The sequence below is a fragment of the Camelina sativa genome, chromosome 11 (genome assembly GCF_030686135.1).
Source record: "Camelina sativa cultivar CO46 ecotype springtype chromosome 11, ASM3068613v1".
NCBI lineage: Eukaryota > Viridiplantae > Streptophyta > Magnoliopsida > Brassicales > Brassicaceae > Camelina > Camelina sativa.
In genome coordinates, this window is record NC_141890.1 from 43,553,258 (window position 1) to 43,578,080 (window position 24,823).

At 31.2% G+C, this 24,823-nt stretch overlaps 3 protein-coding genes and 1 long non-coding RNA gene across 7 annotated transcripts; 2 read left to right on the plus strand and 2 right to left on the minus strand.

Moving 5' to 3' along the window:
- Positions 1–290: 290 nt before the first annotated feature.
- LOC104725856 (wax ester synthase/diacylglycerol acyltransferase 11-like) lies at positions 291–2,901 on the minus strand. The gene is made up of 7 exons (XM_010444598.3): positions 2,541–2,901; positions 1,629–2,219; positions 1,465–1,531; positions 1,278–1,372; positions 972–1,181; positions 732–869; positions 291–644 (listed from the first exon to the last, which is right to left on the minus strand). Exons 1-7 carry the CDS (start codon positions 2,745–2,747, stop codon positions 477–479), a joined length of 1,476 nt encoding a protein of 491 aa, XP_010442900.1. The 5' UTR covers positions 2,748–2,901; the 3' UTR covers positions 291–476.
- A 4,748-nt stretch (positions 2,902–7,649) lies between these two features.
- LOC104725857 (protein BOBBER 1) lies at positions 7,650–10,039 on the plus strand. Its single transcript, XM_087473011.1, has 6 exons — positions 7,650–8,323; positions 8,823–8,995; positions 9,098–9,146; positions 9,258–9,424; positions 9,540–9,623; positions 9,725–10,039. The coding sequence occupies exons 1-6, from the start codon at positions 7,933–7,935 to the stop codon at positions 9,761–9,763; spliced, it is 903 nt and encodes a 300-aa protein (XP_087329137.1). The 5' UTR covers positions 7,650–7,932; the 3' UTR covers positions 9,764–10,039.
- A 10,356-nt stretch (positions 10,040–20,395) lies between these two features.
- Positions 20,396–21,279, minus strand: LOC147935388 (uncharacterized). The gene is made up of 2 exons (XR_015570431.1): positions 20,954–21,279; positions 20,396–20,851 (listed from the first exon to the last, which is right to left on the minus strand). It is a non-coding gene; the product is annotated as an uncharacterized LOC147935388 (long non-coding RNA).
- A 531-nt stretch (positions 21,280–21,810) lies between these two features.
- Positions 21,811–24,091, plus strand: LOC104725858 (CCT motif family protein). Of its 4 annotated transcripts, none has more exons than XM_010444600.3 (4): positions 21,811–22,183; positions 23,080–23,559; positions 23,722–23,853; positions 23,965–24,091. In XM_010444600.3, the coding sequence occupies exons 1-4, from the start codon at positions 22,079–22,081 to the stop codon at positions 24,040–24,042; spliced, it is 795 nt and encodes a 264-aa protein (XP_010442902.1). In that variant the 5' UTR covers positions 21,811–22,078; the 3' UTR covers positions 24,043–24,091. The 4 variants fall into 4 exon arrangements, with proteins under 4 accessions (XP_010442902.1, XP_087329138.1, XP_010442903.1 ...); XM_087473012.1 differs by having other exon boundaries at positions 21,816–22,183; positions 23,080–23,484; XM_010444601.3 differs by lacking the exon at positions 21,811–22,183 and adding an exon at positions 22,536–22,729.
- The last annotated feature ends 732 nt before the right edge of the window (positions 24,092–24,823 follow it).

Genomic DNA, 24,823 nt, shown 5'->3' on the forward strand with positions numbered 1-24,823 from the left:
CTCCATCTGTTAAAATTTGATATATGCATGGGTGATTGTGTAATTAAGTGTGAAATAAATTTATGTGTAAAAGTTTATATTGTGTGTGCAAACCTATAAATATCGGTATATTGTAACAAAAGCTTTCATCTTTTCATTTTCTCTTCTTCCCACAAAGTTTATTCTCGTTCTGATTTGTTGCTGAGTACGTTCTCACAAACTTATTCAAAGATGAAATTCGCTTTCGGAAGTGAATTAGTATCTATTAAAATGTCTAGTGAAATCTACCAAGTAACTAAAAAAATATCATCTTAACCTAACAAAGTCATCGACCTGCTCAAGAAAACTTATAGTCTTACAATTTTCATATATATGTATCGATATGTCTAATTGTTATAATAACATCGTAAGGTATTAATTCAGAGTAATTATGGAGGGACCATAGTACATAAAAGAAATGGAAGAATCCACAGTGTGACAAAACATAAGAGTTTTAACTAGACCTCAATCTCATATAAACCTCTTTCTAGGACAGCGGATTTAATTATCTTGAGAGACTCCACCAAATCGTCACACATCTTGTGAGGGTCAGGAATGACCGTTGGATCCGCCGTTACTGATATTATGACCTTGTTCGCATAGCTCTGGAAATGTATAGTAAGAGCCTTCAAACACATACAAAGAACATAATTAAAAACAGGATAGTCAGAAGATTCTATATGATGAAGTTTCTCTATTGTATATATACTTACATGTGGGTGGCCAAAAACACAAGGGGCGATATAAGATAGTGGGTGACCATGGAATGTAATTTCTTCCTTTGGACCGACCACATTTGAAAACGTCAAAGTCGTGCTATGGATCACTTTCCTTACAAGAATTACACTTGCCTGTATTTTGTTTCTCCATTAGACAATATTCAACCATGTGTTTATAAATAAACAAAACCTATGCATGATTAAACTCTGTATAAAATCGAATTTGGATGTCACCTTGAGACCAAGAACTTTTAATATCAATTTAAAGAATGCCATGGAGAATACAGCTTCGAGAGAGTGTTTTTTGCGGTCGATCGTGGCTTTAGCTCGGCGGACGTATTCTAGAGGATCAGTTTCTAGTCCAACAGAGAACGGGAGGAGAATGTAGCCGAAGAGATTCCCCCATCTGCATTTTGATTTCTTGGCCATCATATCCGCTAGAGCCTATATTGCATCATTGAACAATAAATGAAACCACACAATCTGTTTAAAAATTCTTTGGTCTCAAAATCTTCCTAGGCTAAGTATATAAATTAAAACCTCAATTCCTGCGTTTGGTCTCAAGTTAATCATAATCGCTGAACGAAGTCGGATTCTCCTCATCGACTCTTTCAATTTCGGTGTTGCTTCTTGATCTATTTCAAAACATATGAAAGTATAGTTTCTTTAGATGAGACTGAGCTCTAAATTAATATGTATAACACTGTGAAGTAAAAACAACTTTTACCATATCTTCGGCTAAGATACCGTGAAAGTCCGGCTTCTGTTACTCCAAGAAGAACATCATTTACCGTCTAACAAAAATAGATTAAAAATGTCATTGATTATTATACATGAAAAAAAAAAAATCAAAAGAATTCTAGTAAAATTAGGAAAATAGAACAAATTTACCATTTTCAATGCGTTTTTCACCAGCTTAACATCGTCAAAGCTGATAATCCTGTGTACGAACCGCTTAGGGTTAAGTTCACTACCGGGTTTGGCCAAGAGAGGAGTCTCCGTATCCCTCACCAAAAATATTGTAAGAGCAAACATTAAGATATCAACAAAAGTGTTGAATAGCAATCTTATGATGAACCAGAGCCCTACACATAACCACCAAATCTTGTTGAAAAATCCACTGTTGCAGCTCGGTCCAAAGCGCTTCTTCTGAACCGCTACAGTAGGCAAGGCCTCGGGGTTTGATGTTTTGCGGGTGCAAGCCAGGAAAAGAGACATGAGAGACATACCATCACCCAAAGAATGATGGATCTTGAGAAGAGCAATGGATTCAGCGTTTGATGTTTTGAGGTGTATTATGTGAATTTCCCATAATGGTTTAGACAAATCCATAGGAATGGTTGTTAACTTAGAGATATAGTCTTCAAGATACTGATCAGGATTTTCGATTTTGGGATCTATTTCAGGCACAATCACATGATCTTCTACTTTAACTTTTGTCCGAACCCAACACGGTTTCCCTTTCTTCCCATTGTTCATCTCCTGAGTTCATCATGACGAGAAAAGATTAAAGAATCATATACATAAATAACAAAAGGTAAAATTAAACTAGATGATTGTTTCACCTTTTTCAGAGTTATTATAACTCTAATGATACAAACACGATAAGAGAACACGTTTTTACTATTGGAAAATTCTGAACTTAGTGGTGGTATATATAGAATCCAAAGCTTTGGTATAATTAATATTCTTCTTCTAACTCCCTTTCATTTTTACTGTGTAAGTTGTGTGTGTGTGTGTTTGGACTTACTAAAATGAAAATATATAATATGGTTTTTATAAATATGTGTGTTTGGGACTTACTAAAATGCTGGAGAAGCGAGGGTGGTTTACAAGGGTGCGTTTAAGGCCGTCGATAATGGCAGGTGTGTTTCCTTTGACTCGACATCCCATTGTGACAATTATCGCACAGTTAAAATCCGGCGAATTGAACAGCCGTGAACATGGACTGAGCGGCTCCTCCTCCACCACCGTCTCCATCACGGTGTTCTTCTTCTTCTCTCCACCCATTCTTTGACTTATTTGTGGCTCTTTCCAAGTTTTGTGGGGGTGTTTTTTTTTCTTCACTCACAGTCACTTTATGCTCTATCCTCCCTCTCTCTCTATATATATAATAAATAAGTTACACGATTTTAGTTATGAACTCATGGTCCCTTTAGTTAACATAGCTACTACATGCTCATGTCAGTATATTTTATGGGGCTTTTTAATGACATCATCAGATGGACATTATGCGTTATACATTGTTCTATCGTGTGCATAAGCATTTTTTTTTTTACTGAAGACAAATATTTTTAGAACCCAAAATCTAAAGTTATCTCAGAAGTTGCCACTATTATGCAAATACTGTAGTGGTCAAATCATCAGAATAGAAATCAACTCCTCGGGACACGAGAATTTTAAATACTAACTTCTCCAACAGAATTTAATTACTGAGACTACACTTCTTTCTTTTGTGTTGTGCTCCCTGACACTCTGTAATTTATGTTAGAATTATATTTCAAATTTTGAAAGATAAATTAAGTAAGACTAGTGAATATATAGTGAGTGCAATTTGATATCCAAGAGGATGTATATCAGTATATGTGCACTATTGTTATATATATCTCTAGTGTTAAATTGTCAACTAATTTTACAATTCTTCATGAGAGATCAATGGTTTATCACTTGCCTTAATTCTTTTTTTTTTTATCTTTTATTTTCTTTGGTTAATGTCCTTACATATATCATTCTTTCACCAATCCTAGTCCTTTTATATCCATAGACGTAATAATCATTGATCACTCCAAATGTCAGGAATACATTGGGTAGGTACTACCCAATTTATTTGGGCGGCCAACCATATCGACCAGAGATTTTATTTGTACTAATTCATTTAATGTTACCTTTTAACGTAAACCTAATATAAATTATCATTTTACTAAACGTAGAAGTTGTTCTGACCATCTTTTTGACCATTCAATCAAATAATGAGCCTCTTCTATGTTACAAAAAGACGAGAAATGAAGTCAATGTCGATCAATACACAAGTACAATTTATTGCATGTATGCAGAAAGAGACAAAACCTTTTCTTCTTATTCTTCTTTTGTTGGTTATAAATCTTGATCTTTTTTTTTTTTAATAATTAAACGGGTTTATTCTGCAAATGTATACATCTTAGTTGAATATTCACACAGCTTCTTTCGATTAATAAATGACTGGTGTGTGCACTTTTATTACTCTCTCTGTGGGAACGGCAAACTTAACTTTTATCTTTCAATGAATATGTTGTTTGTAACAACCAACTACACGGTTCGGGACTAGCCTATTTTATTGATTACTAATCGTAAAATTTAATGTGCATGTGAAATAGTTGGAAAATTACAACAGCAAAAAAAACAAAAACAAAAAAACAGTTACCACCATTTTTTCGTCTGATTAGAAAACGACTTGTAAAATTAGACGTCGAACCAACTTGATTTTATTGATTCTCCAACTAGAGTATTTATACAAGAGACTCTATACACATGATAGACTTTAGACCCAAAAATACAGGACAACAAGTTCTTATCAACTTGAAGAAGATAAACATAACACATGATACGAGTCTATCCGCAATACTCCCCTTCACGATAGAGTATGAAGCTCAAGAACGCCTAACGTGGACAGGATGTAATGAAACTGATCACGACCAAGCGCCTTAATAAAAATATCGGCGAACTGCTCAGTTGTACGAACATGTTGTGTGACAATACTGTCACGAACCGCATCACGAACGGTATGACAATTGTTTTTAATATGCTTGTTGCACTCATGAAAAACTGGATTTGTAGCAATATGAATAACATCTTTACCTTCGCAAAACAATCAAGCTGGCGCATCTTGGATAATCAAAGTGATTTGATAATCGTTTACAAAAGGGATGGATACATTAGATATGGATACACATTGTTTTGTCTTTTCCTGCTTTTTTATAGAATAAATATTTATTGTATTGTCTAAATCGTGAAATATCTACCACGCCACATAAAAAGTTGTTTATCAATCGGAACCGTAACACAAAAAAAAAAAAAAAAAAAAAAAAAAAAAAAAAAACAAATACAACTACTATCTGAACATGAATTTATCGTTCACAGAAAAATATTGAGATAAATTAGGGTCAGTTTAGACCAAAACTTGAATATTTTGATTCCTCTCTTCCCTAATTAACTGTTGGCACCAGTTCTACATTTGGTCTATGTAGCGGAGTTGTAAAATAGTTCCATGTTTATGAGAATTCATCATTTGCTATAGAGTACTCTAGACCAACATGATGACCTTTTAGTTAAAGTCTTTAATAAAAATCAGAAATACAACTTAGTTATATTTTATGATTTCTACACATGAAATGATATAAATATCAGAAATATTATGTTCTGTAACTGATTTTCTTATAATGTTAAAAAGTTTTGAATCTTGGGTGTATAAACTGAAAACTAGTGTAGGGAGCCAATGCGATCGAATGTAATATATTCACGGCTTAGTAGCTCACATAGAGTGGTACCCATTTATCTGATCTTTAGGTGAAGAATCTTCGTTTAGTTCAAAATCTGATGCAATTATGGCTCTCCTCTCATTGCCATTCTCAACCTGCTTGGTTACCGGGAGATATATAGTACGAGAGATTGATTCCGTGGTTGCACCTATTACTCATTCTTATTCTGAGTAACATTTAATATCAACTTAGTTTGTATCTGTTCTAGGTGGTGGGCCTTTTTGCCCTCGCTTTTTGTTCTTTTGTTTTTTATAATTTACCTAAAAGTTCTAACGACACGAAATGGCTTTGTTTCTTTTTAATATCAAGTTCTCTCATGTTACAATTTACCGTACAAACCTATTTAACTAATATATGAAATATGCTTAGCTTTTGCTTGAGGGGTGATATTGGATATAGAGACCGGTCTAGTCCTATAGTGTCATACCGGTTTAATAACAATTGCTAATGAAACTAACAAATCGTATGTACCAGGGCTGGCCCAGTGAAATTTGTGGCCCAATACAAAACAATTACTTTTTAATGGATTTTATAGATAAAAAAATAAAACTGAAACTAAATCTTAAAATTTCGGAAAATGAGGCATATATTTACAATAAAAAAGTAGATAAATTTAAAACTTGAGGCCAAATCTATAACTTTCATAAAATTGAGACCTATTTTTGCAGTAAAAATATTTTTTGAGGCCTATTTTTGTTACTAAAAATCTCAAAAAATATGGAGGTCCAACACCCATGTATCATAAGAATGGATGAAGGGCCGGATATGTACACTGACTGCATCATATGTTCACAAACTGTGTGTAGATAACGGAATCGATTTTTTGTCACAGTGGGGAAATGACATAATGAATAAGACAAAAGTGTAAATAAACTTCGTTGGGCCTTATTGGGCTATGCTGGTTTGATCATTCTAAATATTTGGTCTGTGCCAAACTTTAGCGCAACCCCATGTCCCCAAAGAGAGGAAAGATATGGAGCTTAGTAAATTGCTAAGTTTTGTAATTTTGTTTTATTGATTTACTTTTACACTAATACATTTTCATTTAAAGATTTTTTTTTGAAAAATAAAATTTAAAGATATTTTTATTTTTGTGTTTTTAAACTATGGTCAATAACATCAATTTAAAGACTTATCATCAGAACAAGATCAATTCCACATTTAACGGAAGGTTTGAAAGGTAACATATCTTATGTTAGATGTTGGAATAAATTATTCTTGAACAGTAACAAATGAGACGAATATTGTCCATTTTATTTCCTGCAATGTTAGATTTAGGAATTATGACTAGGTTTGACCACGTGGTACACCACGGACAATTTAAAAAAAAAAACTTTTGAATATATTATAAATAGATCAAGTTTCTTTGAGTTTTAATATAAATGTTACATTGTTATATATGTGTGTTCTCACAGTAATTAATGAAAAGGTTAAGATAGATATTCATTATATATTAAAATAACTCAAATGTGAAATAATCTATATCCGAATATACTTGTTTGGTTACAAAAAACCTAAAACGATTTTTAAAATATATATCCGTTTATAAAAATTCAAATTACATCATATGCTGAAAAAAATCTAAAATTTTATTAACTTTATGTATTAAATAATAATTTAAATAATTAAATATAAGATTAAATAAAAGTGAAAAGAGAATTATATTTTAATCTAACATATTGCTTTAAATTAGGTAGATAGATTTTTGGAAATTAATATTATCAAATAAGGAAATCATTGTGTTTGGTTGTAATGATTGTAGAGAATTTAGTTGAAACTTGTTTGGATACAAAGATAAGAGAGGATGACACAAAAATGTACTCCAAAAATGTTAAGATATATTTAATCAATGGCTGCATCAAATCTTAAAATCTCACAAAATATCAACAATCAAAGTAAAATTATTATCTTCGTAGAGTGGTGTGGTTCTAAATCAAATGTTACTGAAAATTAAATATCAAACATTGCAACACAATTTTCGAGTTTTTGTGAATTGGGGTTTAGATTTTATAAATAAACGAATTTATATACTAGTTTATAAAAGTAAGTTAAAGTTGAGATTTTATAACTAAATGAGATTATGTGTCGGTTTGGATTTATTTAAATTAATATATTTTAATTTTTGGTTAATGGTTTTTTAAAATATTTTTAATGTATATTTTATTTAATATGATATAATATTGTTTAATTGGTTTAAAATAAGAGAAGTGAACGAACAAGTTTATCTCTAAAGGTCAACTCAGTATCGTCCTATTGAAAAAGTCTTTAGGTGTGAATAGTTATAGCGGGTGAAATGGACAAATTCATCTGTGCATTAAATCTTTTTATTTACCATCTATTAAATATTCGCAGTAGTGCGATATTAGGATATAGAGACAAAACTGCAGCGGACCAACTGTGTACCGCTTTTGCTTACAAATAAAGCGGATCATCAGATATTTCAGTATTAATTTGAAAATATCTGATATCATAATATTGTATAATTACATCAAAAATAAACAAACAAATAAGTCACTTCTTCTCGAACCTTCTCGATTTCATTTTCCCAAATCAAACAAAGTGAACAACTTTCATCTCCAGAATCGAATCTTGTAACAACATCTCCATTCCACAAATTCCCTCTCTTCTGTATCTCAAACCCCAACAAAAGTAGACCAAAACCCTCACAGCCCCCCCCCCCCATGGCGATTATCTCTGAGGTAGAAGAAGAAAGCAGTAGCAGCCGACCCACGATGCTACCGTTTAGGGCGACCTTCGATTCTTCAAACCCTTTAGGGTTTTTGGAGAAAGTTTTCGACTTTCTTGGAGAACAGAGCGATTTTCTCAAGAAACCTAAAGTAGAGGATGAGATCGCCGCCGCGGTTAGGGCTGCCAAGGAGAAGTTGATGAAGGCTGAGAAGAAGAAAGCTGAGAAAGAGAGTGTTAAGACTGCGGAGAAGGAGAGTGTTAAGCCTGTGGAGAAGAAGGCTGAGAAGGAGACTGTGAAGTCGTCTGTGGCTGCTTCAAGTGCTGAGCCTATGGAAGTTGAGAAGCCTAAGGAAGAGGAGAAGAAGAAGGGATCTGGTCCCATTGGTAAAAATCGAGTCTTTTTCTTTTAACTAACTTTGATGATATTGAATCTGGAAACTTGGCATGTCGTTGACCTTAGGGTATGGTTTAAGGTTGGAAAGTTTTGATCTTGATCAAGTTTGAAGATTTGGTTTAGGGTATGTGTTCTCTTAGGATTGGAAACTTTTTGATCTTTTATCAAGGTTTGTATCCTTTTGTTTAACTTAGTATAAAGACCTATGATAATCGAGAGGAGTTTTTAGACTTTGAATCAGTGACGGTTCTTAGATACGTGTTCTATGAGGTATTAAGCATCAATGCGTTCTGTTAGTGTTCACTCAACACCAATTTCAACATCAACTTTGTTGGATTAGAGTTGTAGAACTTGATGTCACTCTAGTGAAAACAAAACATCATGAATTCTATACTTGATTGTAGATTTGCTTTTTTATCTTATACTCTATAAAATCCTTTGGTGTTCTCTTGTTATCTCTGAGTTAACTTTGTGTATGTTTATTTGCAGTTCCCAACAAAGGTAATGGAACTGATCTTGAGAACTACTCATGGGTCCAAACTCTCCAGGAGGTTACTGTTAACATTCCAGTGCCTAGTGGGACTAAAGCAAGGTCTGTTGTATGTGAGATTAAGAAAAACCGTCTCAAGGTTGGTATCAAAGGCCAGGATCCGATCATCGATGTAAGTTTCATCCTCTGCTATTGTTTAGAATAAACTATTCTAATTTCACACTAGTATCCTTCTAATAGTCTTACTAAATTTGCAAACTTCTAATTATTATAGGGGGAGCTTTCCCGATCTGTGAAACCTGATGACTGCTACTGGAATATCGGTATTTACCTAATTCCAAACTGAACAGTTATCAATATAATCTGAACTTCTTTGTTGGTTAAGAAGAGAGTGCTTATTGTTGTTATATAACGCTCAAAATGATACTTTGCAGAGGACCAAAAGGTGATTTCAATTCTCTTGACTAAGCATGATCAGATGGAGTGGTGGAAGTGTTGTGTGAAAGGTGAGCCTGAAATAGATACTCAGAAAGTTGAACCAGAGAGCAGCAAATTAGGTGACCTTGACCCAGAAACTCGTCAGACTGTTGAGAAAATGATGGTACTTTGTCTTCTTAGAATCCTTTTGCTTTGCATCCAAGTTGCTCAAATCATCAGCTTTTCTTGTTTGTTGTGACATTTAAGTGATTTTGTTATCGTTGTCTTTTTATCTACAGTTTGATCAAAGGCAAAAGCAGATGGGTCTTCCAACAAGTGACGAGCTACAGAAGCAAGAGATTCTCAAGAAATTCATGTCTGAGGTAAACATTATATGCCTCCTATAGCATCTCTATTTTCAATTCTTATCACTTTGTTTTCTTATATTGAACGAGTCTCTTCTTCTTTCGTTCTTTTCACGCAGCATCCAGAGATGGACTTCTCAAACGCAAAGTTTAACTGATGCTCATGTCCTCTGGTCTCCCCTGCCAAGAAAAAAAACATTTTTGCGTCTTCACCAACTTGTTTTTCGTTGCATCTTTTAAAAAACTTATTCTCTTGTTACTGCCTCTGTTTTGTCTACTTTGAAAGCAAGTTTCATCCTTTTAGCTTTATGGTTCCTTAGATACATGTTCGGTTTAACGTCCTTAGGTTTATGGTTTTGTTTTTGTTGATTGGTACTATTTTAAAAACTGGTTATCGTTAATTCGTATGTGTCAGACTTGACCCGGACCAAAAATTGGTATCATTGTACTTCTCCTTTGTTCGATTACGTCCTGTCTAAGAGTGATTGGTCTTAGTGGTCTTAGTCACGTGACCGTGTGGTTGACACATGAGGTCTTCTTCAATTCGTCATTGTAGCAGCCGTTTTCAGTAAAAAGATAAACCGGGACCACGAGACACCTTTGTGGTCCAGACCGGTTAAGTTGGGAGTGTGGTCCACTTTGTAGTTGCTCGACAACCTTCTTTCTTCAACTTCACATAAGGAATCAATCTTAGTTACGTAAATGCAAACCCAACGTCCCTCATTTGTGTAAATGCATTTCACTTCGAAAGTAAACGATTCTCTCCGCTCATTGTTGTTGACATGACCTGTGTTCAATTTTTTACTGCAAGGTTTACGCCGCTGCAAATGGTTTTTTATGTGTTATGCGGTTGTGCTGCTCTAAGATTTATAAGTGAAATCATGGATAGTGTTTTTTCTAGTGGGTTAAATGGGAGAGACATTTCATATCATTTTAGTGTAAGCAGGAATATAGTGGCTAGAGCCTAATTGGCTATATATGGCCTTGTCGATATTCATCAATTATTTGATAGAGACAAACCCAGTATACACACCTAGTCAGTCTTATTGTTGATTATTAATTTCATCAACCATTTATAACCCAATGTTAGAGCTCCCTTTAGTAAGATCCATCAGTCTCAGTCTCCTTCCAAAAAAAAAAAATGTTGCAGATATAACCAAAGATATGTATATAGACTGATTCGATTAGCCATGTGAATTGTAGCAGTCCCCCATTTTGAGGATGACACTAGTGTACACTGAGACCAATGAACGAAAACATGTTTCGCATAATAATTGGTTCGTTACATCCTTTAATCACATCGTCGTAATAAGTTAATAACATGTACAATATTACTAGAACTTTTTTATACATAAGATTTCAACATTTTGCTTCATTTCCTATCCGGGTTGATGACAAATTGCTGATCGTACTTACCAAGTCATAGTAGTTGGCTTATATATGTCTTTTAAAAAATAAGTTCATTAAAGAAAATTTTATTATAACGTTATTAGAAAAGAATTATTTTATAATAAAGATTAGTTACTATTTATGATATTTAGATGACCACTATATATATAGTACTAGAGCGATAAGAACTATGACATATATATTCATAAACCACATTATATTAGACTTAATTTGTTTGTCGAGATATAAGACATACGATGATTGGTAAGTACAACTTTATTATAAATCAGTTATCAAATCACTAGCTCTCTATATAATTCAACAAAACAAAAGGTACCATTGAATCGTCTATTCGTCTTTATAGTAATAATACATTGTTACAATAATGGCATTAGAGAGAGAGTGATTGTAACTATGAATTCTTAGCCAAAAAAAAAAATTGTAACTACGAATGTATGTTTTGGTAAAAATTTATACAATAATCAATAGTGAGATGCAATTTACGTCTGTCTAAGTCAAAATATATCGTGGAGATTGACTAACTTGATCATGTTGGTCTATTATTTTTTGTGTGAAAATATATTTTTTAATGGATATATATAATTTTATTCAATGAAAAATATATATTTTTACAATATATGCAAAATCAAAACATGGTGTTCTATTGATAGTTTAGACTTTAGAGTCTGAGATTTTAGTCTTGGTTTGTCACTTTACACACACTTACTACTTAACAAAGATCAAAATTCTTCTATTGGCTCTAGTAATTAGTTTTTTTCTTCTAAATTATCATCATATCTTAAATAGGATAAGCTAGGTCTTTAATATATTATAAATAAGATTTTATATTATATAGTTACATGGTTTAAGAAAAAAAAACATCTAACATCTTTTCATTATTATTTAGTACTCCATTCCACTTTTGAATTAACAATACTAAAGCATGTTATATATAAAATGAATTATTTCTTCATATTTTTCATTTTTTCTTATTTTTACGGAAATCAGCCTATGAAAAAATTAATCATATTATTTAACTAAAAATATTAATCATTCTGATCGCAAGCTTATAGTATAAAATAAGAATAACGAAGATTGTGAATGAGTTGATGTGGTTGGACCCAATAGGCCAACACCAATGACCAACAACACACCTTGGTTTCATTCTTGTTTAGTATGATGATGTGGTAGTCAAATCGGAAAGAAAATAAAAATAAAGAAATAGATTATTGTAAGTATACAATTTTTAAATTATATATGTATCCCATATTTTAATATATTTTATTTAAATTTTTTTTGAAGAAAAGACGTATATCCCTCCATATTCCGGAAATGAATGTAAAAATAGAGACCCTATTCTGAAAATTACCGAGTGGGTTGATGAGTCTCGTAGGAACAAAGTAAAAAAGAGGCATCCATTGATTGTATCAGAAACGCCAAATGTAGCAAATATTCATTATCGTGAAATGAAGAAACGACAAGACTCAATAAATTTATAAATAAAAAAAGAAAGGAAAATGATAAAAGTGTCCATGTTAATAAGAAACTAAAAGACCCAACATGATGGGGGCTCAAACTCAAACCATGAGTCAAAGCAAAAAAAACAAAAACCAAATACACCCACTTGCCACTTAAATAAAAGAAATAAAAATGATCATTTCCACATACTCAACAAATTTGGACCAAGGACCATCTATATATATAATTATGTCAAAATAAATATATAGCTAATGTCAATTTGTCTACATTCATATAGCGAGAAGAAATCATGGCTCTTCTTTTAAAGAGTTAAATGAAAATAATTTCTAGAAGGAAAAAAACTAAATAATAATGGCTGATAATGGCTTTTCTTAATCCTCTTTTCATTACTACAACATGTACAAGTTTAAGATAATGGTTGGGGCCTTGGGGGGTATAGCTGTGCCTTGTCATAAGTATAACTCTAACGGTAAATTCTAAAAACAAAGATATATTTTCTTGGTAAATTGAAAGTCTTTACATTGGTGTATAACTAGAATTTGTGTGTTAAAGTCACTGCACAAAACAATATTGTGTATTTTTTGTTTCTTTTATCCTCAAACAATATTGTGTATAGATATGTATAATCCAAATTTTAACCATCTAACTAACTTCTTTATGGTGAGTTGTAATCATCCATTAGTTTACTTATGGAGATTTAAAACATGATACTATTTTTAATTAGCCAAAAATTAAGAGTAGTTATATGTCGAAGAAAAATTGACTGCTGACTAAAATTTACGAGACAATTTCTATACAAATGAAATCACTAAAGATTTTGAGCTTTTAACATACAACTACAGTTTTTTGCCAAAAAAAACACACATACAACTACAGTTATTAATTTGTGTACTTTTATGGAGTTGTAAAATAAGTTTTTTTTTTTTTTTTTTTTTGGCAAACGGAGTTGTAAAATAAGTAGGAAGACAATTCCAGAAAAAAATAATATATATATATATATATATATATATATATATATCAATAACGATGTATGTCAAAGTGCAAATATTATGCACTGAATTATTGTGAGAAATATCCCTATCAATATTATTATTATTTCTGTTCGTTTAATTGCACTCACACTCACACTATATATATAGTACAAGTTAAACAGATACAATTTTTATTTATAATGTTCAAAATTTCAGATACATCTTTTTCTAATTTGTTCATAATAAAACATTATTTATTTTTGGGCCATTTTCAAAAATACTTTTTTGTCTATGTTATTTTTCAGAAATACCCTTTTATGTTATCTATTTTCAAAAATATTCATTTTCTATGTATAAAATAATTAAACTAAGTCCTAAACTCCAAATACTAAATCATACCTCCTCAAAACTATATCCTAGATGTAAAATAGAGAATCCAAACATTAAAAAAATACTAAAAATTAATTTTCCATATTGTATTGTGTAAAAAAGGGTAAAAATAGAAATATTCAAAAAATGGTATTTTTGAAAAAAGGTATTTCTAACAAATTCGATTTATTTGACTGAATATTACAAAATATCAAATATTCTTTTCCATTTATATTGCCTTGTTTCTTTTTCCCCTTTTAACTATTCTGTCCAAACAAAATCTATATCTTTTCCTTTCCATTTTTCTGTTAACCATACTTTATTTTTTTAATTTTTTTTTGTATGAAATTTTGTGAAATAAATTCTTTTATTTTTTAAATCGTTGGATTGACAAGATCCGAATGAAGATGTTAGATTTGTAGGTACAAAACATTACTCCCTCTGTATTAGAAAAGATAATTTTTAAAAATTTCATATAAATTAAGAAAACAGTTAATCTTTAGATATAAATACAACTTTTATTTATAATAACATATTTCTCATACCTATTAACCAATAGAAATTCATTAAAGTACTAAATTCTCAATTAATAAATTTTAAAATCTATAATCTCCTAGCATTTATTGAATAAAAATAACAGAAAATCAATCATTTTGATACAAAAAAAATTCTAAAAATCATCAATTGTAATAGAGAGAGAGTAATATATATATATATATATATATATTATCAATTGTAGCTGAATATATTTATTTTTTGTAAGAAAAATATTGAGTAAGTAAATCAGAAGAAAAAAAGTAGGTTAACTGAACTCATTCTTCTTCTTTCTCGACAAAAGGTAGAACTTACTTTGGGTTTTGGACATTCGAATAATTAAATTCCGACAAAATCAAATGGCCAATGAGTGGCCGGAGAACACTTTTGTTCTTTGTAGTGTGTTTGTCTCATCTCTTCTCTCACTGAAATGCGTCTTGGAACTAGTGGAAAGTTGCAAATTCGGGTTGCTTTTAACAAATAAATTAATTTAGTATTATCGTTGTGGTGTGCTATATGTATAGTGAGTTTCTGAAATGAAAGAATTAATACTCCATATGTGTAGTTGTGTATCAATAAGAAAATTCTATGTAGTATATCACAAAATTGTCCCCATTCATTTCACCTTATCATCACGTATGACGTCTCTTCGTCAAGCTGGTTGGTGGGTGATCGAAGAACTCAATCATCCTCATAAATTTGGGTGTATCATAAATTTACATTTTTTACAAAACACGTCAATTAAAACAAGATTCAAAGTTTGAAAACAATGGGTCTCAACTCTCATGTTGGTTCGCGATCGGGAAGTGATTAGATGTATTTCGATTTAAAAGAAGATATATTCCCATCTGTTTACATACTTACATATACAATATGAACAAGAAAAAGGTCTGGAAACCGTAAAGCGAGTGGCTAGGCAAGAAGGTCGTATCTGGCATGAACTTTTTAGCTTTATTCGCAGATTTATTTAGTATATATTTCTATTTTTTTATATAATTTTATTTCCAGAATAGGGAATGTTAAGGTTTTAGTGTTGCACTTTGCCTTTATTCACCCAAATTCAGCTTTCTGATGATTGTTTTATTTTTATTTTTCTTCCACGGGAGGCAATTAAACTAGGAAGAGTCTAGGACCTCTATTGATGGAGATAAGAATATCAAAAAAGTAAATAAATATATTTGTTTTGGGTTTTAAGAAATATATTCTACGTCACAAGTAGGAACAAAAAAAGAATTATAGATCACAAGTAGAAAAAAACAATATATACGTCATAAGTAGAAAATATTATTTGTTGACAAAGAAAAAAGTAGAACGCGTATAATATTTTTTTCCTTCTTGTGACTGCAAATTCTCTTTGTTAAATAGTTTTATAGAGTTGAGATTCTCTCCATAACTTGATTGAAAGCTATTGTATATTTTGTCCATTACCTCGTAAATGCATTGGTTAGAGACAAATACAAAACAGAATTATTCGACAAAGCTGGTTTTCATAACTAATGTAACCCATGGATTCCTCCTATTTTCAACATTTTGTTGAATAGTCTTTTAGATTCCTACATAGTTTTTCATGTAGTTTTTTTCTAGCACCAACATATATACGTAGATTGTTTTACATAGTATATAGCTAATTTTCCGAATTAGAATAAACTAGGAAAATATTATTTGTGTTTAGTTATACCAAGCGATAGGATGGTCGAAGTCATTTTTATTTGTTCTGAAATTACGAAGTTATGTTTCTTCAATCCAAAGGTTCTCGTAACTAAACATATACATTCTAATTAATAGAATAGTATTTTGACATTTTTACACATATTAATTAGAAAATATTACAATTTTATTTATGAATCAATTTATAATTACTATTTGGTAGAAAAAAAATATAAACTGATAATATGTGAGAAAAAAACATAAAATGAAAAAATTTTATTTTAGTTTTTTAATCTACAAAATCGAAATTTTAAAAAGAAAATAAATCCCAAAACATGGAGTATTCCGGATCCAGTGTACGTATATGTTGTTTAATTTTAAAATTTCTAGTATAAGTAATGTTAGTTTCTTGGTAATTGAGTGTTTTCATTAGCTTCAAAGCCCATAATTATTAGCTTATATATGGTTTTACAGTACTGTAGTTCAGTACTATATAAAAGTAGTTATAGTCTTTTTTTTTTTTTCTTTTCCGATAAAAGTAGTTATAGTCTTATAGAGACTGTTTTGAACGAATCCATTATTGGAACCACTTTTGGGTGAACGTGTATGCGCGTGGATACCTCAATACACTCACACAGGCACACACGTAAATTGCATACAATTCTATAATTATAAATGTATAAATTGTTTTTCTTTTTTATTAACAAAGACTACGACGTCGTTGTTCCATATTCATTAATCAATCGTGAATGAAAACTAGGTATGGGCAAATAAACCGAATCCGAGGGACCGATCCGAACCCAATCTTAAAATACCTGAACCCGACCTGAACTAATTCTATCTAAATAATCAATAGGTTTTCGTTTTCAAATAATTACAGGTATCAGATATTATCCGAACTGAACCCGAGGAACCAAGATACATGTTTATACCCAAGAACAGTTATACATGATATCACACTATCACATATGAATTGTTTTGCGAGACAGAATATGCTCAGTTTCATTTGTTTAAGATTTCATGGTATGCTTAGTTTCATTTGTTTAAGATTTAGTTCATTGTTTCTTGTTGAATTTGTTAGATTATACAACTGTTTGTACAGTTATATTTCAGGTTTTTTGGGTTTTGTAAGTACATTTCAGGTTTTTGTGGGTACTTTGGATATGTTCGAGTAGGTATTATCCATAACCAAATATATTTTGGATACATTACAAGTTTCTTAAAGTTAATATCCAAATAATCTGAACCCGATAGGAACTGAACCTGAACCCGACCCGAAATTATATGAACACTTGTTCGGATCCTATTTTAGTAAACCCGAAAAATCCGAACCCAAATTACCCGAACCTGAACCCGACCCAAACACCCAAATGCCCATGCCTAATGAAAACTGTATTTTAATACTCCTAAAAGTATTTTACGAGACTTGATTATATCTACAGTTTGACATACGACTTAATTTTATGTCAACTAACGTGGAAGTTTTATCAATAGCCAGACCAAATTTAGGGTTTTGTTAAACTTACATAACATGTACAAGTTAATAAAAATGGCTTTGTTTTAATAAAACAGGTCATGACTCATAGACAGTAAAAGACACAATTTTTTTATTTATTCGGCTCCATTTTCTAATACCACGATATTGTTGTGTATCAAATCCGATCGAATTTCTTATTCTTAAATGACGAACACATAGATTAATGAAATTCCATAAACTTTAGTTGTTGTTTTTTTTTTTTTTTTTTTTTTTGGTTAAATAACTTTAGTTGTTTATAATTATAGGTATCAGTTATAATCTCTTGATACTTAATTAGCTGCACTAAGCTCTGTACTATCCAGACACTTTCCGATAACTAAAATCATACAATTATTAATTAAGAACACCCAATATTTTATGACAAAAAAAAAGTTGTATCATGTAGGTGCATGTGTTAAAGTTATATTTTCTTGTTAAAAATTACACATATATATATATTATATTATTAAGAGATTTGATTGTGAATTATCATCACATTTGGTTGCCATGACTAAGATCGTGACGAAAGAACAACAAAACAAAACTGTGTCTGCATCGGGAAATAAGTGAACAAAGACAAAAATATCTCTGTCGTCTTTTATCATCAGTGTGTTATTGTGCTATCTTCGATTCGAATATAATAGAGAGCCAATAAATCATTTTTTATTCCTACTGTCATAATATATTAGTATATTTTATGTCACTGATATTTATTTATTTTAAACCACGTAATCATTGTACTTCTTTCACAAATTAATTGAACGATTAAGAACCTTAATTTTTGGAAATGCGTAAAGAATGTAATGTAGTGATTAGTGAACTTAACTCACTTTCAATTGGTTATAATATGGAAGTTTATTAACCATTCAAAATGTTACCAGCAGGAGTAAACAATACTATTATTAATATTTTGTTAATATTATTTTCTTCTTTCATGCAAAAATACAATTTTTTTTTTTTTAGAATATTTCATGGTTCACATGCTCACTCGCGAGCGTGGAAAAGTAACTGAGGAAGTGGCAGAGGAACAGAGCTATGCAGAGCCCACACGAACATGTGCTTCGTGTTTTGTGTAACAGTCAGCTACACAAGTTGCAGCCGTACCACACCATCGTCTATTTTAATCCAACCTAATTATTCTTTTAATAATCCTCTCTTATTGCTTAGTTTCCAAAAGCAAAAAAAAACTGGTTTTAAAGTCTAATAATCCCAAAATAAAAGCAAAACAAAGATTGACAAAAATCTAACCTAATCAACATCAGTCACTTGTTTAATGTTAATTTCAAATTGCCAATTCTTATCTATCTTAATCTCATATGATATATCATAATTCTTTTGTCCTTTTTATAACTATATGTGTATTTTATCTAGATTGAACTAGATTCTTGAAATGATGTACTCGTAAAAATATCTATATCTAATGTCAAGAATTTTGGGAGTAAATTAAAATTTATTTGAAAGAAACAGATTTAGGAGATAAAATTTAGATTTAGATTTTATTTTATTTTTTCTGTAAAATTTTCATTAAATAAAATCAATTTTAATTCTAAAAACAATAATTCAAGGCATGATTTTTCACATATTATTTTTAACAATTTTAAAACTTCAAAAGTCGATGTTGTTGGCAAAGTATATAATACGTAAGCGCGTATTAGAATAAAAATACAGTTGTAACAGTGTTTTTTTTTTGTTATAAAGAAGAAAAGGAACCATATGATTGAAACAATCAATGGAATATATATAAAAAGGACATGTGAAAAAATAAATAAAATAGGAAATATATACGACAAGAAAGCTTAATGGATTTTTTTCTTTCTTGCAAGTCGTCATGCACCTGTTCTAATTGCATGCTTACATATCTTACTTTTTAGTCTTTATATAAAATAAATAAATCAGAACTCAGATATTAAAACTTTTTGGATAAAAAATTTAACAGGTTTACTTCCATAAACTTGCTAAAATTCAGTGGAAATGTCATAATCAAGAAATTAATTTTATTATATTTTAAAATAATATTAATTGTTATAAGTAATAAATACAATACCAAAAACTATGATTCTTATAAGGAAAGATGGAATCAAAACTAATGTTCAAATTTCAAAATTTATTAGAAGGAGGTATTCAACTTAGATTTAAAAAGATTTGGTAGGATTTTAACATTTTAAGATTTTGGAAGATTTAGGTGCTAATGTAAAATCAACAAGAGATGAATTGGAGAATTTTTTCCTTTTCCTTTTTTTTTTCTTTTTTTTTTACTATGTTTAGCTATAGCTAGATTTATAAGATAATTAATCACTTATAGACAAAATCATTGAGTTCCTGTTTTAGCATACTGATATTTTAACCAATTTAGCCAAAATTAATACGTTTGAATGATTTTGATTGTGTTAAGATTTATTCCAATTTTTTTTCGTTTTTTCTCCAACATACAATATGTAAGGGGTGTATTGAACTGATGATTTTAGGAGATTAGCTGAAATTTTAATATTTCAGAATTTTAGGAGATTTGGGTGTACTTTTAAGAGATTTGATTAGAGTTTATAGAATTTTGAGCTTTGGATTTTGGAATTTGGTGAGATTTAATTATTGAATTTTATTTTAGAATATAAAATTAAAAGAACAACTTGATTCAACGTAATGTGAAGAAGCTTGATCTCTTGTTTCAGTTGTCGGCTCCTTCAACTGATTCTTCCACAAGAAGATGATGATAAAGCTCATCTGTCCATGTATTTGATTCTTGGTTGTGTTGTTTAACGTGTTAAACAAGATCCAGCAAGAACAAGATCAAGTTGTTGGCAAAGTCAATACAATTAAACAATCACGTTTACTGAAACTTCACTCACACTTCCGTTCATGCACTGTGACTAACTTTAATACATATTGGCTTAAAAAAAGTAAAATACTTTCATAAAAATCATAACTTTTGTCTCTTTGGAATCAACTATAACGTTTTCCAAGCTTCTTCAAAGCCCAACAAAAACAATTACTTCACATCAACAAATTAGACACCACTAAAGGGTACATGGTTCATAAACAATTTCATCGTCCAAAAGACTTGAGGGTTGACAAAAAAGGCAGTCACTAATTAGACTTGAAAGTTGTTCACTTGTAAGGTATTTGATAGTGAGCACACCAGAAGCTACATATGCAGTTAGGCTAGGAGCTACATATGCAGCTGGGTAATGAATGAATGATAAGTGGGTGTGTTGTGTAAAGTATGGCGATGGTAACAAACTATTATCTCACATAACTATCTGCGTTTCTATTCTGATTTCATTAACACAATTCGATACGAATGATGCAATCTGTTTTCTCGAAGATTCCTTTTTAACTAAAAAAAACTGGAAAATAACATTAGAAACAAAAGCAAAGAGAGACTTTCGATCAAGTTTTTTTTTTTGGTTTTTTGATATAAAAAACAGAGTTTGCAAAATCAAAAGTACCTAAAGAAATAGAGTTTGCAAGTGAAATTGAGCCCTAGTGTGAACGGATCAGCAGATTTGCTCTGCCATGAAAGGAGGACATAAAACAATTGAGCTTTTGAAAGTAAAAAATATCAAGAATCCTTCACTGAGCTCCTGAAAGTAAAAAAATTGAATCCAACTTTCAATTATCTCGAAGCTAATATAGGATTTAGGGGATGATAAAAGAAAAGGGGAAATTATTGCCCGAGAGAAATAGATGGAGAAGTTTGAGATTTTTCCAGAAAGAGAGAAGAGAGAAAGAGAGAAAGAGAGAGAGAGAGTTGAAAATAAAAATTGCAACCACTGTAGAAAAAATCTGTTTAACAAATATTTTAAAATTTCACTTTTAAAAGTGTGATTTTGTAAGACATATTTTTGAACTAAAAATGTTGAAAAAGTTCCCTAAAATCCCATTCAGTAGATTTTTTCATAAAAGTGGTGATTTTTTAAATAACAGTAGGTTTAAAGTGAGATTTATAAATTACTGATTGAATAACAAGAGATTGTAATTGATTTTTATAAATTTCACATGATTTTTAAAAATCACCAATTAAATAACAGAAGATTTAAGAATACTCCAAAATATCTTAAAATCCTCATTTCAATACACCTCCGGTATAGATTTAAAATTTACACGGTAAAAAATTTACGATATTAACACAAACCATTTTGCTAAAGTTCTAGTCGGTGTGTAACGTATATAAATATGAAAAGGATAAATTATTGAATAATTAATTATACACAACAAAAAGACATTTCTATGCACTTGGACACTTTTTTCCTTTACATTTTTAGTTTTTATTATGTTGGAATATATATATATATATATATATAATATAATAGCAAAGGCCTTATGGGCTTTTTAACTCCATCGTGTCCACAATAAACAAATAACTGTAGTGACTCTCTTTCATAAAAAGGCAAGAGGAGAGCTAAGTACCAAACTTTTCCCCTCAGGGTTTCTCCTCTCAAATCACCAACTTGGCCTCTCTGATTGTTTTGCTTTCTTATGTTCTTCATCCATTTCTCCTCCTCTTCTCCCAAGAAACCAATTTCTTACTTCCAAACTACTTCTTCTCTCCCAAAGATCAAAAAGTACTCAAAATGTATCAAGATTCTGGATTAATGCTCCGTTACATGCAAAATTGTTCCACTGATATCCAACAATTCGAAGACCTCTTCAAATCATACAAAATCCCCGATGAAAAGGTTTGATTTTTTTTTTTGTCCATTCACTCTTTATCTCACTTAGAATACAGATCTTTTCTTGAGATGAGTTTTTCTAATTTCTTGGCTGATTTTATAAAACTCACTTTCTTGGTTTTGGGGTTCCTCTAAAGATTCTGATAGGTTCTTTTTTTTTTGTCTTGTGATGATGTAATTAGTCTTCTTTTTTTTTTTTTTTTCTCTTGGGGTTAAAAAATTGAAGTGTGAAGTGTTTTTTTTCGTGGTGTTTGTGTGAAGTAGCTAACTTGATTTCTTTGGAAAATTTTTGTGGCCACTAGATGAGATATTTTGGTTCCGCTGACCTTACCAAAATGTGTTTTTGGCTGCTGAGAAAGTTGAGTAAGAAAAAAATTAGGTTTTATTTTTTTTTCTTTGTCCTATGGAATGGAAAGGAATAAAAACGGAATCTTTTCTTCTGCCTGCAAGAAGCCAAAATTTTATTTTTTTCCATTGAGAAAGTAACAAAGGAGTTTTCTCGGGAACCCAAAAGAAAAGTCTCTTTTTTTTATTTGTGGGTTTTGATTTGTGGTAATGGGAATTTGCCTCTTTTTTCACATGAGATTCCGTGTTCTTCAAGACTTGTTCTGTTCTGATTTTAATTACTCTTAAAACTAGAATTTTTTTGCTTTTGTGTTGTTGATTTCATTGGCTCTCTCTCTCTCTCTCTTTGTTTACAATATCAAAAACCTCCACTAGTGAAAAAAAAAAACAAGAATCTCTCTTTTTCTTTGCACGCTTTTTTGAACGAATCCACTCAACAAAAAAAGATTTGTGTTTCACTGTCTGAATGTCTCGAACTATGTTCTGTCTTGTGTGTGGTCTTTGATTCGATGTTACTTATGATTGTGATATTTTCTTTCTTTTCTTTTTGGTTGCAGAACAACACTTTTGTTGAGTCATCTAACATATCTGAGTATGATATTGGAGAAGAAAGTGATCTTTTCAAAGCTCCTGATCCAGTTCTTGAAGAGCCACTCTTAGCCGTTGATCCACTCTCTGCTGCTTTGACTATGATCTCTTGCGGTGAAGACACTTCACAAGGGCTTTGTGAGCTTCCTGATCTTGGATCATTGCAGAGTGGTCAACAGCTTCTGGACAAAGCTTTCTATGAATGTGAGCAAGATCTTTTGATGAAATCAGCTATGGAGTCTCCGTTCTCTGATGTTTTAGACATCAAGAACATCTCTGTGGTGACGACGATCGACGAGAACCAGGATATGCAGAAGAGCGTAAGCTCGGGGAATTTGAGCTCTATGGATTGGTCACATGCACAGCAAGAGACTGTAATGATTCAGAACTTCCCTGATTTCGATTTTGGTTATGGGATGCGAAGAGCCTTTAGTGAAGGCGACATACAGGTTCGACAATCCGAAAAGAAAAGAACAAAAAAAAGACATAAACATTTGAACTCAACTGAAATGTTTGAAACAAAGAGTTGTGTGTCCTATCAAGATTCTTGAGATGATGAATATAAATTTGTTGATTTTGAGTATATTTTTGTTTGTTTTTTTGATGAGCAGAAACTAGGGACAGGTCTTGTTCAATCTCCATTGGATAGGATTATTGTGAGCTGTACTTCAGAGGATCGCCGAGAGAAGCTTTCTCGATACAGGAACAAGAAGAGCAGGCGCAATTTCGGGCGTAAAATCAAGGTATATATACAAACAAAACACTTCAAGATCCTGATCTTAATGATTGAGTATCAAGTCTTTTAGGCTAAAAAGTGACTGAATTCTCATTATGTTGTTTGGTTTTGGTTTCAGTATGCTTGTAGGAAAGCTCTTGCAGATAGCCAACCAAGGGTCCGAGGAAGGTTTGCGAAAACAGAGGAGAGGAAATAGAATGGTTCATTAAAAAAGGGCTCTAAGGAAGGAGTAGACTGAGCAAAAAGGAAGAATAAAGGAGACAAAGCCCATCTCATTAGAAGAAGCTAGTTTTGTTTTATAATATCATCTATGTATAAAACTTAAAAATCTTTATAAGCATCCAAATTAGTTGTTGTATATAAAGGGGGTTTCTCTGAATAAGCTTTTAAGGAAAGAAATTGTAGCTAAGAAAAAAAGTTATATGTATTATTGTAGTTTAAGTAGTAATGTACTTGTTGTGAGAGAGAGATGTAGATACATAATCTATATAAATTCTACATATTTATAAATATATTAGATCATGTGATCATTAAAAAAGGTGTTTGATGTTTCTTTGCTTGTAAGCACTGCAACAGGTTTTGTTATTTTCTAAAATGCTGAAACGTCATGTCATGTAACTACTGGTTCATACCCTTAATGATTTGGTTTCTATGTTGGCCATCCATAGTAACGAATGCACAAACATTCCCCAAATTAAGAAGTAAGAAGTACGGTGCTTTCCTAGTTCTGATCAAAACCCATTTTTTCGACCTTCTTTCTTGAAGAAAAGAAACCAAATCGGTCCTTCGCAGAAATATCCTCGGAAAAAGCTGCCTCACGGCAGCGCTAGGCCTCAGCTCGGAGTCGGAAGGTGTGGACAATGATAAACACTACACTCCGGGTGAAAGATCACTAAATGATACTGCAGCTTCTTTAACACCCGGCTATTCTATCATGCATTGGACTTGGGACAAAAACTAATTTAATACTAGAAAAT

What these genes read in the sequence shown, in the direction of transcription:
- LOC104725856 (XM_010444598.3), bottom strand. Translation starts at nt 2,747, where the DNA reads ATGGGTGGAGAGAAGAAGAAGAACACCGTGATGGAGACGGTGGTGGAG. An exon ending in TGAAAAACGCATTGAAAATG is followed by an intron (nt 1,532 to 1,628) that starts GTAAATTTGTTC and finishes TATTTTTGTTAG; the next exon opens with ACGGTAAATGATGTTCTTCT. An exon ending in GACCAAACGCAGGAATTGAG is followed by an intron (nt 1,182 to 1,277) that starts GTTTTAATTTAT and finishes GATGCAATATAG; the next exon opens with GCTCTAGCGGATATGATGGC.
- LOC104725857 (XM_087473011.1), top strand. Translation starts at nt 7,933, where the DNA reads ATGGCGATTATCTCTGAGGTAGAAGAAGAAAGCAGTAGCAGCCGACCC. An exon ending in GCCAGGATCCGATCATCGAT is followed by an intron (nt 8,996 to 9,097) that starts GTAAGTTTCATC and finishes TAATTATTATAG; the next exon opens with GGGGAGCTTTCCCGATCTGT. An exon ending in TGACTGCTACTGGAATATCG is followed by an intron (nt 9,147 to 9,257) that starts GTATTTACCTAA and finishes GATACTTTGCAG; the next exon opens with AGGACCAAAAGGTGATTTCA.
- LOC104725858 (XM_010444600.3), top strand. Translation starts at nt 22,079, where the DNA reads ATGTATCAAGATTCTGGATTAATGCTCCGTTACATGCAAAATTGTTCC. An exon ending in ACAAAATCCCCGATGAAAAG is followed by an intron (nt 22,184 to 23,079) that starts GTTTGATTTTTT and finishes TTTTGGTTGCAG; the next exon opens with AACAACACTTTTGTTGAGTC. An exon ending in ATTTCGGGCGTAAAATCAAG is followed by an intron (nt 23,854 to 23,964) that starts GTATATATACAA and finishes TTTTGGTTTCAG; the next exon opens with TATGCTTGTAGGAAAGCTCT.